This window comes from Trifolium pratense, linkage group LG1 (assembly GCF_020283565.1).
Source record: "Trifolium pratense cultivar HEN17-A07 linkage group LG1, ARS_RC_1.1, whole genome shotgun sequence".
Taxonomy (NCBI): domain Eukaryota; kingdom Viridiplantae; phylum Streptophyta; class Magnoliopsida; order Fabales; family Fabaceae; genus Trifolium; species Trifolium pratense.
Window position 1 is genome coordinate 40,400,620 of NC_060059.1, and position 15,177 is coordinate 40,415,796.

At 34.6% G+C, this 15,177-nt stretch overlaps 3 protein-coding genes across 6 annotated transcripts; 1 reads left to right on the forward strand and 2 right to left on the reverse strand.

Moving 5' to 3' along the window:
- Positions 1-5: 5 nt before the first annotated feature.
- On the reverse strand, positions 6-3,510 carry LOC123917566 (A-kinase anchor protein 17B). Its single transcript, XM_045969330.1, has 4 exons — positions 2,771-3,510; positions 1,148-1,304; positions 490-675; positions 6-365 (listed from the first exon to the last, which is right to left on the reverse strand). The coding sequence occupies exons 1-4, from the start codon at positions 3,421-3,423 to the stop codon at positions 360-362; spliced, it is 1,002 nt and encodes a 333-aa protein (XP_045825286.1). The 5' UTR covers positions 3,424-3,510; the 3' UTR covers positions 6-359.
- A 1,254-nt stretch (positions 3,511-4,764) lies between these two features.
- Positions 4,765-7,010, forward strand: LOC123917576. Of its 2 annotated transcripts, none has more exons than XM_045969348.1 (4): positions 4,765-4,948; positions 5,946-6,051; positions 6,314-6,361; positions 6,817-7,010. In XM_045969348.1, the coding sequence occupies exons 1-3, from the start codon at positions 4,842-4,844 to the stop codon at positions 6,326-6,328; spliced, it is 228 nt and encodes a 75-aa protein (XP_045825304.1). In that variant the 5' UTR covers positions 4,765-4,841; the 3' UTR covers positions 6,329-6,361; positions 6,817-7,010. The 2 variants fall into 2 exon arrangements, with proteins under 2 accessions (XP_045825304.1, XP_045825296.1); XM_045969340.1 differs by having other exon boundaries at positions 4,766-4,948; positions 6,314-6,366.
- Positions 7,011-8,937: 1,927 nt separating this feature from the next.
- On the reverse strand, positions 8,938-14,387 carry LOC123917593 (protein NPGR1). 3 transcript variants are annotated; one of them, XM_045969373.1, is made up of 6 exons: positions 14,275-14,387; positions 12,955-13,232; positions 12,488-12,746; positions 10,022-11,265; positions 9,695-9,842; positions 8,938-9,547 (listed from the first exon to the last, which is right to left on the reverse strand). In XM_045969373.1, the coding sequence occupies exons 2-6, from the start codon at positions 13,144-13,146 to the stop codon at positions 9,237-9,239; spliced, it is 2,154 nt and encodes a 717-aa protein (XP_045825329.1). In that variant the 5' UTR covers positions 13,147-13,232; positions 14,275-14,387; the 3' UTR covers positions 8,938-9,236. The 3 variants fall into 3 exon arrangements, with proteins under 3 accessions (XP_045825329.1, XP_045825315.1, XP_045825322.1); XM_045969359.1 differs by having other exon boundaries at positions 12,955-13,173; positions 14,275-14,386; XM_045969366.1 differs by lacking the exon at positions 14,275-14,387 and adding an exon at positions 13,392-13,698.
- Positions 14,388-15,177: the final 790 nt, after the last annotated feature.

A 15,177-nucleotide genomic window follows, 5' to 3' on the forward strand; every position in this document is an offset into this window, starting at 1 on the left:
CGTTGTTTTAGTGATTCAAAGTCATAACATGGAACATTGAAGGAGACAATATGTTGTTATAAAGTTCCAAACAACTAAGAAAGTTTATGTATGTATACAGTTTTACCTTACATTTGTGACCTTTTAGTCACATGGCAGCAACTTCAACTGCTGAGCTAATTCACGTCTTAATTTGGAAAAATGAGATTATAAAATGTTATTACAACGGATCTCTGAAAATAATCCCACATCCAACCTCATAAGCTTGAGTAGACCCCGAAGGGTCAAGTTGGCAAACCTTCGACGAATTAAAATTTGAGTTCGGTCCGTAACAGAAATGTTGCCAAGTTTGTATCCAAAATAAAACAAAAAGTTGAGTCCTACTCCTGCATCAAATAAAGAGGTTCCTTGTCAGAAACGACATACTTATCATCAATTAGAGATGGTCTCGTGAACCAAAGGACAAAACTAATAATATACCCCTTGACATATGAAATAAAAAAATCTCACCCTGAATCTCCTCGGGCGCACTTTATCGGGACTGTGGCGAGAGTTGTAGACCTGGCGTCGGGGAGCTTCACTTCTGTAATGATCAGCTGCCATGTTATTTTTCTCATGAGATTGATTCCTTGGATTACGAAAAAATTCATCTTTGTCCCAAGTAACCTCATAATCAGCCTTTAACCTTGACCCTTGCTGTTCAATGATAATTCTTAAATCAGCACATATAAATAAAAATATCAAAGCTTTAAATTTTGCTAAGTATTCCTCATGCTAGTTGCTTCCAAATTTTCATTACCTATACCAATCATGAATAATTTCAAGTCTGCAACTGTTAACATATTATCAGTTTCAGCAGTTGCTGACAACACTTTTACTTACTTCAGTTGCCTAGCATATGAACAGGATTGCCTAATTATGTAAAATAACGACAACAAAACAAGCATGTGGAATTTTATTGCAAAGGCTGTAAATCTTTTAAACAATAACTTCCCAATTCCCACATAATAAGTTAAAATAAACTGCATTTTGACATTTTCAAAAACTCTTCTAACTTCTTCATAGGTAGATCTATAAGATTTTCTTTTGAAATTTTAAACCAATTAACTACTTGGTTGAAAAATTCTCATGAGCTAGGAGCTAATCCAAATTGAACCTAAACAGATACCTTTTGCAAAGAACGACCACAGAGAACTCTCAATGCATCATGGAAGTCTTTATATTTCTCAAACTGAACCACAATCTTGCAGTAAAGCCCCGACACAAGGTCTCCACTGTCTTCATTTGCATCCTTACCTGAATCGTCCTCAGCAACATTAAGATTCCTATTAAACCAAAGTTAAGGAGCAAAAGAATTAGGTACAATCACATTACTGACAGCTACGTGGGAGCTTGCTTAGCATGTCAAATACAATAATTCTCACATAGGCAACACAAACATTAGCTTTTTTGAGTTTATTAATGTTTGTTGATAAATTAAATTTCTTTCCAATTCTTAGCACAAGGATAACTAAAACCAAGTAAAGTCTGATCTTCATTCCAAACATACTTCGTCATATTAATCTATAGACTAAAATCATACAGATAAAAGTGACTTAAACTTCTATCAATCACAGATTCACAGTAGGTGTAAAGCTAGTTTGAATAAACTTATTCTCTGTAAACACTTATAGAAAAAGAAACACTACAATAAATTTATGATAACTATAAGTCTTCTAGATAATAATAACTTCCTGTATATGTTGAATGTTGAAATCAGCTTTTTAGAAACCCAGTCATTCAACCTCTCCATAAACACTTAAAAGCTCGGTAACTTTTCCGCAAGTGAAGAATTTTCAATTGATCAAAGGAAGTTAAAAGTTAAAAGTTAGTCATCGACCCCTGCTTCTATGTTGGAGATAAAAGGAAGTTAAAAGTTAAGCTTGCAAGCTTGGAAACTGCTAGTGAAATCCCATAAGGAATCATTCAGTGTCACCGAATACCAGCCATAGCGTCTATCGGTGGCGGATTTTGGCCTCTCTGTTACAGTAAATATCGGCCAATATAGCAGGTTTTTCTGCCATAATCCGCTATTGCAGCGCCACAAAATGGCCAATATGGTGGGATTTTGGCTCTCCGCCATTGACAACATTGGAATGCTAGCAATATTCCAAAATCAAACCGGATGATTGAACTGCAAACTAACACTATATATACTGTGATTATTTGAGCGGTTCAATCACACTATCATCTCATTTCGAGCAATTGAACCATTAATACATAGGTCTCACCAGTTCAATATCCAGTTCGGTCTTTAGATTATCTCATTCAACTTCATTATAAACACCTACAAACTTATAGTAACTCTTTCTTAAGTGAAGAATCTTCAATTTATAAGCTCACAAAATATTTCACTCACAAGCTAATCCAAATTCCCCTAACACCAACTTCACTTCAACAATCTGTGCAGTTCACCACAGTATGGTCTCAATTCGAGCAATTTAAAGCAGTTGAACCATAACTCACATGCCTCGCCAATTCAATATCCAGTTCGGTTTTTAAACATTCATATATAAAGCTTATTGATAAATCAACTAACTAACAATTAACTGATTATAAAAAAATAAAATAAAAACTAACTAACAATTAACAAACTCTAACAAACTAACTAACCAAATCAATTACTCTTAACATACATTGCTCAATTTCATCAAGAACTAACTTAACCTCCAATACTGTCAAAAAAAAAAAACTTAACCTCCAAAAGGTTAAATGAATAATCCAATTTTTTTAGGGTTTAAGAAAAATGCACCTTATCTTCCCAAACTTGGAAAATATAGTATGAGTAACAAGCATAGAAGGCTTAGAAGAAACTCTAGTTTCAGCAAACCACCGCGACGGAACACCACTCATAACAATCGTATCCGGTTCCCTCCTCGAATTCAAATTCCTCTTCCCAAAAGCATAAAACTCTTCCCAATTCTTCTTCATCAAATCAAAATCATCACAATCAGGAACAACAACATCAAGTCTAAACTTAACACCTTGAAGATTCAACTCAACACCATTCAATTTCTCAACCAAACGATTCCTCCATTTCACCACATCATCTTCATTTTTGTCAGTGAGAAACGACAAGTTCCAGATGTGAAGTGTACCGTAAGCGACAGGATCATCGCGTTTACGTTTTTTGAGATCTTTGTTGAAGCGTTTGAAAACGAGATCTTCTTCGGGGAGAGGAAATGGGAGAGTGTGTGAGGTTTGAAGGAATGTGAGTAAAGCGGTTTTCATTTTCCATTCGTCGATTGGAGTTGTGAGAGTGAGAGATGGAGAAGATGGGTGTACGGTGAGGTTGAGTTTGATGCGTGGGAGGAGAGTTAAGTCTTTGTCTATTTCTAAAGGGGATGTTGGAGGAATTAGGTTTAGGTCTTGTTGTTCTTCTTCCAACTTCATTTTCATGCTCATCACTCACTCACTGCTTTTTTTCTTCTGCTACTTGCGAGAAAGATGCTTGTTATCGTCCAAAACGATTCAATCAAAACTCAACTAGTGTATGTACCAAAATAAAAACAAAGCATGATGTACCAAAAAAAAAAAAAAACTCAACTAGTAGTGTAAAATTATGAATAAATTATTAATTTGGTTTCTTTTTATTCAATTTTTAATAATTTGGTTTCTTTTTTATTTTTTGTCAAATAGTCAAATTATGGTGAATTAGTGAAATATTGATATTTGAATTCGGACAGCTGATTTAAATTCATGGGGACTATTTATTTAATTTAATTTTAACAATTATTTAAAGTGGTAAGAGTTTTAACGGCATGTGGTGAGAGTTTTATTTATAATTAGATTTTCTCTGAGACACATATTTTTGTTTACAATTAAGCTAAAAAACAAAAAAAAAAGTTAACGATGATCAAATTTAATATTTTATGCATATTACTTAAACCTTTCATCAATAGGTCATATCTAATCGCTTACTACAACACATATTCCTAACAAATGAGTATTTAATTAACGAAATTTTTTTTGCAATAAATATTTAATTTGGCATAAATATTGCAATAAATATGTGCCTGTAAACTTTTTTACGAATTCACAAGCGGCCCTTAAGCTGCTTCAAGCAAAGTGCTCAAACATGAGAAAAAACGTGTTCCGACAATTAACATGTTTTTATATCATTCGTGTTTGATCTTTTGGCGTCATAGCACTAGATGTTGTTGACCTTTTGAAAATAGTTCAAAAGGTCATGCATAACAATGTTGTCTCTAGCTCAAGGAGGGCTATGTAAGGTTTTCCAGCCGGAGCTGGCTGCTCAACTGAACTACTTGTGGAAGCTGACCCATCAATAGGAGCAGCGAGGCGGGAAGGCTGATGCAGCTCTTGGTTTACGCTTACTTTTGAGTCTGCATCAGATCTAGGAGACACCCAAAGAGGCATTTCCTCGGTACTGAATAGTGCTCGCACTATAAAGCCAATAGCCAAGGCGGACTCAGTGGCAGACCCCCTCATAAGTCTATAAAGAGAAATACTTAGTTAGACACAATTACAAATTTTAGGTGTATGGCACACACACAATAATGAAAAAAATAAAAAGAGAAATGAATCAATTGATGTGACTAAATTATTTTTGTATTAATTTTATTTATTTATGTGCCTAAGTAAGGTGTCCAAGCAAGACTTCCTCGTCTATAAATGTAGTTTCCAAAATGATCGATTTTGCCATTTAAAAATATTAGTGACGTGGCTTGTTTGCATTTATCTTAATTAATTGTTTGTAAAAGACTATTGAAAAAGACTTTCTGAAAAGAGAATGAAGAAAACAAAAACAGAACAGCGAGTAAGAGAGAGAAAGATTGAAGAAGAAGAAGAAGAAGAAGAAGATGGGTATGTGCTTTGGTTGCTTCGGTGGAGGTGAAAAGCGTAAAGAAGAAGAAAGATTAGCCTCCGAAGAAGCGCGTGCCAAAGCTGCCGAAGCCGCACAAAAAAGGTTTATCCGAAACTATCAAATTTCCCTTTTTCTTTTTCTTCCCGAATATTCAATCATTCAATTCTTGCAACAACAAAAAAAACTAAATTTTCAAGAATTTGTGTTTTCATTTCAATACTCACATGGTTTATTTTATTAGTACCTTTGTGATCATACTGGCGTAGATTAATTTGTATAAAAAAAAATGAATTTTGATAACTACTGCATAAATTTCAATTCAATTTTGATCATAATTTTATGTTTGAAGTGTAAATTGTAATGCATTCCATACTCTAGAGACATCATTCAAGTGTTACGAGGCTTAATCATGCTATCATATAAGAAAGATGATCATGGCATGTTTGTGGAAGTCATATTAGATAATTCTTGCAAGGCTCGTGGTAATTAAGCGTTTATACCATAGGCGCTTATCATACAAGTGCTTATGTATATGTTATTTTTTAACAAAAGATTAAATAAAGTTAAACTGTTTTTATATAAGTTGTTTTCATAAGTTATAATGGAGAGCTGATGGAGATAAGCCAAAAACAGTTAATAGGCATGTCATAAGTTGTTTCTGTAAGCTCTCCTAAGTCCTAACCAGTTTCATAAGAGCTTGTTTTAGTGGATAAGTTCAAATAAGTCAATCAAAGGATTCAAAACTGCTCCTAAATATGTCATTAGTTGTTTCTATAAGCTCTCCTATACAGTTTCACAAGAGCTTTATATTAGTAGATAACTTCAAATAAGTCAATCAAAATAGGCCCTAAATATGTTATAAGCTGTTTTCAATAAGCTCTCATAAATAGCTTCGCAAGTGCTTAAGTCGGTAGATAAGTTCAAATAAGTTGACCCGAACAGGTCCTAAATATGTAATGAAGTTAACTTACATTTAGATGTGGGGTGGAGCAGCATGAACAAACAAAAGACATTAAATGCTGTTATGATTTATATTACTAGTTAATGACAACTTAACAATTTAAGTAATTGTAGATTAACTTGTATCTGTTGATTGCAGGCAAGAGCAATTTGAGAAATCTGCAGCAGGACGAGCTGCACGTGCACATCAACAAGGAATGGCAAAACAAGCTGCAAACTCAAATAAAGGCGAACCAACCCTAAAGGTTTGGTGATTTGAGATGCCACTTCTTTATTTTTGACAATTCTTAATTTGATTCTGCCATTAAATCTGCCGTGTCATCGTATGTGACTATGTTCTAGAGATAGATAGATCTCATGCTTATTGTTTATTCATTTATTTAAACATGCAATTTTCCTGTAATATGCTACTTTCTTTCTTGCCCATTTTTTATTTTTAATTAACAATCTTCAAAAAAATGTATAACTCACTAATGTTGTGGTTTGGTTTTTTATTTGTGGATGCAGTGGCAGATGGGTTGAGGTTAGGCAATACATTTGTCTGTTGTATCACATGTAAGGTAAATGATCTATCTGATAATTTATAGTTGTTCTGTTCATTTGGCTGTGCAACTTTGTTTAGCTTTAAGATTTATGAAAATTAACAATTGTATGCAAAATTTGATAATAAACCTGTCTGTGCATACTATATTGAACACATCAATGTACTTTCGAATGAGCATGGCCTGAACGGTTTTGAGTTTGTTGTGTTCGAAATTTTTTGCACTAAATAAATTTGGAAAAAAGCAAAGTAGTGAATCCAACAAACCAGATGGATTTAGATTGAATTCAATGATTTCTTAAGGTAGTGTGGATTAGGATTTAGGATCACTGGTTTTATGTTTGTAACAGATTGATTTGTGTTAACATAGAAACGAATATCAAGTGTTTTTTGGCTTGACAGAATGAAAATGCATCTTTGTTGTTTGGAAGATCAATTTGCCTGATTGGTATCTTTTCTTGTGTTACAGTATTGATGATAGGTTCAGTCACAGATTCTATACACCACGTGTTTTCCTTGTCCCGAAGATCAGTTAAAGGACTTGAATGCAATTGTTTCATATGTAAAATTTGTTGTATACTTGACATGAAATGTTTTGTTTGATTGTAAAGAATAATGTGGTGAAAGAAAATGGGTATAAGTTGTGAAGGTAGTTTGACATCACACTCCTTCTCTTTGCATGATATTTCTTTTCAGCAAAACCATATTCACCATATGATTTGGCATGCCTCTTCAGAAATTCGCTATGATGTAGCGATCTTCTTCAGGATTTTCCATAAGATTTGACGTGCTAGTATTCCACTGAATTTATATAAATAGTAGTTGTTCCGATCCGACCTCAAGTTCACATCTCCGAGAAAAGGCGTCTCGATGGTTTGAAATGTGTGAGTGTTATATATAAACTACTCTTAGCTTCGATTACCAACTGGTGTGAGACTATTTTGGTGTATCCGGAGCAATAGTCTTTAGGTTATCACAAATCATAGTAACACTTTCTTGCAATTTCTCTCTTTTCTATCATTTCAATCATGGTGGAATTGAAACATGTAAAAAATTTATTACGAACGACCCAATTCTATATCATGTAACCGTTGGAACCAAGTTAGCATTGCTGAAGAGTCAATTGAACCACCACTTTACTATTGAAGGTGACGTTAGAAAGGTGACCAAAGTTTCATATTGTTGCCCTTACATTACACTGAGAGATGACATTATTGGAGTCATCTTAAGAATGGTGATAATGTAAAATATCAATGTTTAACACGTGTAGAAGATGAGATCATATTGTACGTTGCGTTCTAAATAATGTTATGCTTTAAGCTAATATAATTTGTGTATTTTCCATTAATGTTTAAGTTAATGTTATGCTTTTAAGTTAATAGCTTTTGCTTTACCCCCCTTCAAAAATAAAGTGTTGGTTAAATTGACTCTTTAACAATGCGAACTTGGTTCCAATTATTACATGATACAGAACTGGGTCGTACAGATGTTCATAATAATAATAATTTTTTACATGTTTTTATTCAACCATGATTGAAATGAGAGAAATAAGAGAAATCATAAGGAACAATTGTGCTTGAATTCGATAGTTTTAACCATTATCCCCCTTTCTCTTTTATTTGAAACGGAAAAATATTATTAATAATAACCGGTCTCTGCACAAGACGAACAAAGGTCGGGATAAACGGAATTACAAAACAAAGATGTCGTATATAAGCGGAACACCAATGAAAAGCTAAAAGACGAACACCACCTAGTAGTACATATTCCACAATCACCAGACCACCTAGAGCACACACCACAAACACCAGACCACCAAAGAGGACCGTTAACCCGACCCAAAAAGATGCCCTAAGACTCTAACTCCCGATCTCGAATTAAAAGTGATCGGTCCATCAGCACACAAAAAGCAGCTTTGTGAGCCAAAAATTAATGGGGCAACGTCAGAATGAAACCTAGGCAGTTAAGTCACCAGCTCGCAATCCGCTCCAAAACAGTCAACACCGATGCGAAACAGGTCGACCAGATACAATGAAACCTGCAAATTTTAGTAGAAGATTTGGTAACCCTCAGAGACTCAAAAACGAATCCTGCAAATCTCAACAGATTGTAAGCGGTCAGAGAATCCCGTATCGAGGAAAACCAGTCATACACAGCATCAACCTCCCACCGACAGCACCAACACCACTACTTCAACATCTCACCACCACACCTTCGCAACACCTCCAACTCAGAACCATCGCAGCCGCAACCATACCACCCCTTCACTATCTGACGCAGCCACCACCATCCCAACTTAGAACCGTGACAACCACCTATATACTATTTTATAGCATGTGCAAGCACAAACATATGCCAAGACATATGTCATGCATTCCAAGTGGAGCAACCTTCAACACCACTAAAGCATCATCCACTTTGAGAATCCATTTTTGAATGGAAGTCAACACACTACACTATATTGATATTTAAGATCACCTTCATAAATCAATTAAATTGAATGGTGTGTGCAAAGAATTTAATAAAACATAATTCTCTAAAATAAAAACCATTCCAACACAGATGAATACCATGACGCAAAGGCATCACCTCAAATTAAGTAACAATTTAATATTATATTAAGTTATTTACCAAACCAAACTAATGATTTTCTGTGTTTACTCTGTCAAGTTTAACTGATATTTCATTGCAAACAGGTTGAAGTACTGGTACATCTATAGTTAAGCAACAAGATTGAGCTATACAATTTTTTAACAATAAGTTAACCAAACAAGGGTAACCATGCAATGATTTTTTTTTCCTATTAGTCGCTGCTTATGTCTTTTCTATTATGATCATGGTGGTGCTTTCCCTAAACCACAAAGAATTTATGTTCTCCAAAAGTCTCGATCACTCAAACTTTTGCACTGGAGTTGAAAGCGATAGCTCATATGCAGCTTGAAAGCAATCTGCTGCTTGTTGTAACGAACCTTCCATTTTTGAAACCAATCCAAGATTGAACCACGCGTCCTGGTTTGTAGGTTCCAATCGTAAAGCATTCATTAAAAAGCTTCTTGCCAATGGAAGTGATTGCATACCAAGTTTAATCAACAACTTTGCAATTGAATTGATACTGGGAATATAATCAGGTTCTATTGAGAATGAGATTGAGTACGAAATAAAAGCTTCCTTGTTTAATGATTGAGCTTCAAACAACTTCCCTGTCATTGCCATAATCGCATAATTTCATATCAGTGATTTGTTAATGCATGATGTTACCATGGCAAAAAAAAACATAAGGCTGAAACATGCAGCTTTTCATCAATAAAAAATGAAGAAACATGTTTCAGTTGCTTCAGGTTCCATACCTGTATTATGCCAACTTCTCGGAGAGAAAAACTCAAGTAATTGGGCTTTGTCAACACAAGCTTTTGCATTAAGAAATGAATTAAGATCTGTATAAATTGTTGCCAAATCCTGCCATGCTTCCATTTCCAACTTTCGCTCCGTTAATGCCTGCAAAGATATGAAAAGATCTTAATTCCCAATCTTTTATTATAAGCAGATGATAAATACCACAATAAATGAAAATTATTGCATATTTCCAAAGCCAGTAACCATTGCTTGCTTCTTTACGGTAAGATCTAATATAAATCTGTAAAAGTGATGTTTCCTCAAAAGTAACTAAAACATACCTCATCCTTGAATATTTTTGCTTGATCAAACTCAGAGTTCTTAGCTTGATGCAAAAGCTCCTTTTTGGCTGCTATTACTGTTAACAAGGTTCTGTAGGTCTCTATAGCTTGCTTTGGTTGCTGCTGAGCAATTTGAAGTACAGCTTTGAGTCTTAGTAGTTCTAACTGATCTACGCTACCAGCGTCATCTAAAGCAAAATCAACTATAGTTTCTGCATCCTTAAACCTCTGTTGTGCGGATACGATGAGCGCTAACAGCTCCCAACCTCTTGTAGAACTTCCAGCTATCATATCTGAGTACCTCATTATGTTTTGATAAGCTGCATCTAGATTCCTCTGAACTGCGTTTTCCAGTCCAAGGCTGAACATCACTTCTGCATCATCACTTCCAATTAGAGCAGCTTCGTTTAGAAAGTTCAAAGACTCTTTTTGAAATATAATTCTTTCAGAATCCACTACAGATGTTCTAGCTGCAGCCCCGTAACAAACACCGAGAATTTGTTGGCCTTGAACCAAAAAATGCTCATTTCGATGCTTGGCTAGATCAATAACTTGCTTTGAAAATTTGATGCCTTCATGAGCATGAATTGGATTTTGGGAACACAGTTTTGCACCAAACAAATATGAAGCAAAATGAGGTATATGCTCTGACTCAGAACTACCACAAGCTTTTCTCAAAAGGTTTAACGCTGCTTCATTCTGTCCTGCAGCACTGTAACAAAGAGCGAGAAAGTACCACATCTCAGCTCGACCAAAGATACCTGGTAGGATCTGCTCTACAGAATCTGCCAACGATTCAAACATCCCAGTAACTGAAAGCGAAAATGTAAGATGATCGATTATTTCAGCATCCCAATCTATTTCTTGTAGTGCCATCTTTCCTGATAGTATCAATAACAAAAGTATCGCTTCTTCAATGTTACTCATTGGTGTTGTTGGACCATTCACTTGCAAGTGAGATGGTAGGTTTACTTCAACACCACCATAGAGTAGTGTGGTAGCTAAATCCTTTTGTAGACATGCCAACCTCCTCGCCTCCAAGTTCCATGGCTTGACCAGAGCACGCCGATAAGCAGTGACAGCTTCATCTAGAAAACCTGCCTTGATCCATAGATTTGGAAGCAGCTCCAATGCTCTGTGAAACCATTCCTGCAACTTACAATCTTCACCTATACCATCAGGCATTCCATTAGGAAGAGCTGATTCAATTGTATCCACAATTATTCTGCACTCCTTTGCAGCCTCTGGTACATAAGAAAATGGGCACTAATTAGAGTTCACAGCCTTAAAACACACATAATGTAATCTAGCATTTATAGGCATTTATGAATATGCATTGATGTTAACGTGGAGAATTGTTCAAGGTTCACTTCATTAAAGAATAAAACTTTCAAACCAAGTCATTGGGCTCAAGTGGTTAATGAGCTTCACCAAAAAGGACGGATTTCGGGAGAACCCGAGTTCGATTCCTGGGTGGAACAATTTCTTGGCCAGGCTTTACTTACCTCGCGGCCGAACTCTGGATTACTAGGGCCCCTTTCCCCTGGGAACCAGAGGGTTATAAACCAAAAAAAATAAAAATGAAAAATAAAACTTTCAATAATTGCAGCTTTTAACAAGGGCATGCTGAATCAAACAATACGATAATGTAGATTATGGAAAATGTGCAAAAAAGATAATGATCACTGATCAGGGTTTCAAATTGCTGGCCGCATCACGTGATGCGGCCTCAATGTTGCGGCAGTGTCCACAATTGCACCGGACCGTAATTCCAATGTGATTGTAAATCACTGTAAAACTCGCAAGGCCGCAATGTCTGCAAAGTAGGGAAATGGATCCTCTCGTGTAATTTACACATGAGAGAATAAAGTTTGATCTCTCGCCATTCGAATTCACTCCACCTAAATTTCTCATGTGTTTCTCTCTCTCTGTGAGAGGTAACACTTTACTCTTTCATGTGTAAATTACACGGTCCATTCCCCGGAAAGTAGTGGGTGCAATGGCTGCATCGCATAAAGTCACGCATAATGTAGTAGCATTTATAGGCATTTATGAATATGCATTGATGCTAACAACATAGAGAGTTGTTCAAGATTGACTTCATTAATGAACAAAACTTTCAACGATTGTAGTTTTTGACAATAGCATGCTCAATTAAACAGTCCACCAATGTATATTATGGAAAACGTGTAAAAGAGATAATGATCAGGGTTTCAAATTGCGGAAAGCATGCAACGACCACATCACTCCACACCACACAACAAAAACACACATAATGTAGTAGCATTTATAGGCATTTATGAATATGCATTGATGCTAACATGGAGAATTATTCAAGATCTCATCAAAGAACAAAACTTTCAATAATTGCAGCTTTTAACAAGAGCATGCTCAATCAAACAAAACAACAATGTAGAATATGGAAAACGTCGAAATGAGATGATGATTATATGAAGATGGTAATACCTTCGTCTCGCTTAAGTTCCTCTAAGGACTTGGCTTTAAGCAAAATTGCCTCAATTAGCAGGCTTACTGAATGCATTGACATCAAATTAGGAAGCACAGTACCCGTCTTCGAACGAGATTTTCTTAGCTTGTTTCTTTCAGATATAGCCCTGATCATCCCTGGGGTCAAAGAACTGATCTCAATACCCTGAATCATTTTAAAGGCGGCATCAAAGTTCCCTTTTTGATATTCAAGCCTCCCCAACAAAGCTCTAGCTTCCTATACAAAAACAATACGAGAAAATAACATCAAAACAGTCAATAATCCAATACTAGCAGAAAATAGCCATACACTATTTTGACAAACAACTTCATAACGAAAGAAAGAAACACACTAGGGTCTATTCGTGTAACTTTAGCCACCCGCATACAAAGTAAAAATAAAACTGAAATTGTTGCTAGGAAGCAAATGTGCCCTTAATTTCTACCTCATAGTTTAATGTGTCAGCTTGTTTCAGAGTAGTTTCGACCTCTTCAACTTGATTGTCGCTTAATTTGGATTCCCAATCTCCAGTTCTTGAAGATAGTCCACTGGCAGAAAAATCCCTTGTTGCTAGGGAATCCGGTGACTGTGGAGCCTCTTCAAATTTATACTGCTCTCCAGAACAAGCACACAACATCTTCTTCCACAACAACGAAAAATCAAACTGCGGAAAATCTATGTTGAAATTTAAGCTAGCAGAAATCACTTCTCAATAATACACACCTTCACAAGGAACATAACAAAATCAATGTGTCAAATATCAATCAATAATCACTTCAATTTCTAAATTCAATCCAAACAGATGAAATAAATAACTGTAATGTACTAAACCAATATTAATATCAAGTAACTAAATAAAACAAGAATGCCACACCCATTTACCTATAATTTGAAATTCCCAAACTTTATATCATGAAATGGTTGACACAACACAAGATCGCCATACATAAATCACTTTATATTCAACTCGCTTTTAACTAAAATCTATGTTTATCACCGCAGAACCAAACACACTAAATCAACATTGGTACCTAGTAACTAAATAAATCAAGAATGAAACAACCCATTTACCTATAATTCTAAATTTCCAAACTTTGTGTCATGAAATGGTTGATACAAAAAAGATCCCCAAGCCTAAATAATTTCACATTCATCTCACCTGTAACTAAAATCAATTTTACAAAATCAATTTTTTTTTTGAAGAAGCTAAATTAGCCCGCTCAAATTGGCACAAGAGAGAATCGAACCTCAGACCTCAAGAGGAGGACACTCTCAGGTCCCAAGCCAATACCAATGCACCAACCCAAGTGGGTTAATTTTACAAAATCAATTATTTTCACCGCAGAACCAAACACATACTAAACCAACATTGGTATCAAGTACCTAAACAAATCAAGAATGCAACACAACCCATTTACCTATAATTCAAAATTTCCAAACTTTATACCATAAAATAGTCGATACAACACAAGATCACAAGTAAAAAGACAAATAGACAAAAACAACAGTGAATTAAAGATAAAAAAATGACTTTTACAAATTACAACATTGTATTATGAACTCAATGCAATTAAAAAATGACACGTTCCTACAAGAGAAAATCAAATTACTACAAAACCCATGATTGATGGGAACAAACAATGAGAATGAAGTTCCATGAAAACAGAAAAAAAGGTTTATGCAGAAGAAGAAGAAGAAGAAGATAACAACGCAGGTTTATGAATGGACGCATGTGGGTATAGTGGGAACGCAGGTTTGGACTTACAGCAACACAGATTACGAAGATGGGGACTTTTTGCAGTGTTGAACACACCATGAAAGCTACAATTCTGATGAACTTTCTGTTTCTCTGTCACAATGTTTTCAAATTGAGAATTATATTCATTTTATATAGAGCACCTATAAAAAGTAGTATAAAGTTTTTTATTTAAATTAAATAAAGAGGAACCACTTTTGCTTTTATTTATAAATAATAAATAATAAAGTATAATATTTTGACCAAAAATATATAAAATAAAATAAAGCAGAACAATTAACTCAGCTCCGTTGTAAATAAAAAAAAATAAAGCATGATAATTAAAACTATGAATTATGATGAGAAGATAACAGATAATAAGTTACTGGTCTTTATTATAAGGTAAAAAATTATTTCTTAGATTCATAGAATATTAAAACTATGTATTTAGTTTATAATATGAACAAGATACATCAAACATTTTATAATATATATTTTATAGTATATAATTGATAAATTGTTATACCTATGGATTAGTAGATTAAATTTTTAGTATTTGAAAATTTTGGGATTAAACTATCTGATAAGGGATATGATCAATTTTGACGAAGGGAATATGATCAATTGACATCACATGATAAGGGATATGATTAAAGATTAAATGACATCAAAGTGTCAAAATTAATTTGATATCAAATCTCTCATCTTTTCATTTTATTTAATCTAAAGGTTTAAAACAATTTTTACAAAATTAAATATTTTCAAATTTGTCTCACAATCTTTCCTTATATATATAAAGAAAGTCATAAATTCATAATCACCGACATATTTTTTATAAGCAAATTGTTAGTATATTACAATATTATGTTTGTTTTTCTTCTTGTCGGGACTTGAACCCTGAACCTCCAAATCTTTAACCGTTAGCTCAACTAA

Coding starts and splice junctions, on each gene's coding strand:
- LOC123917566 (XM_045969330.1), bottom strand. CDS start 3,423: ATGAGCATGAAAATGAAGTTGGAAGAAGAACAACAAGACCTAAACCTA. Junction 1,305..2,770: donor TCCAAGTTTGGGAAGATAAG/GTGCATTTTTCT, acceptor TTGGTTTAATAG/GAATCTTAATGTTGCTGAGG. Junction 676..1,147: donor GTGGTCGTTCTTTGCAAAAG/GTATCTGTTTAG, acceptor ATCATTGAACAG/CAAGGGTCAAGGTTAAAGGC.
- LOC123917576 (XM_045969348.1), top strand. CDS start 4,842: ATGGGTATGTGCTTTGGTTGCTTCGGTGGAGGTGAAAAGCGTAAAGAA. Junction 4,949..5,945: donor GCCGAAGCCGCACAAAAAAG/GTTTATCCGAAA, acceptor TGTTGATTGCAG/GCAAGAGCAATTTGAGAAAT.
- LOC123917593 (XM_045969359.1), bottom strand. CDS start 14,325: ATGGTGTGTTCAACACTGCAAAAAGTCCCCATCTTCGTAATCTGTGTT. Junction 12,747..12,954: donor CTGACACATTAAACTATGAG/GTAGAAATTAAG, acceptor GTTTTTGTATAG/GAAGCTAGAGCTTTGTTGGG. Junction 11,266..12,487: donor GGAACTTAAGCGAGACGAAG/GTATTACCATCT, acceptor CTTATGTACCAG/AGGCTGCAAAGGAGTGCAGA.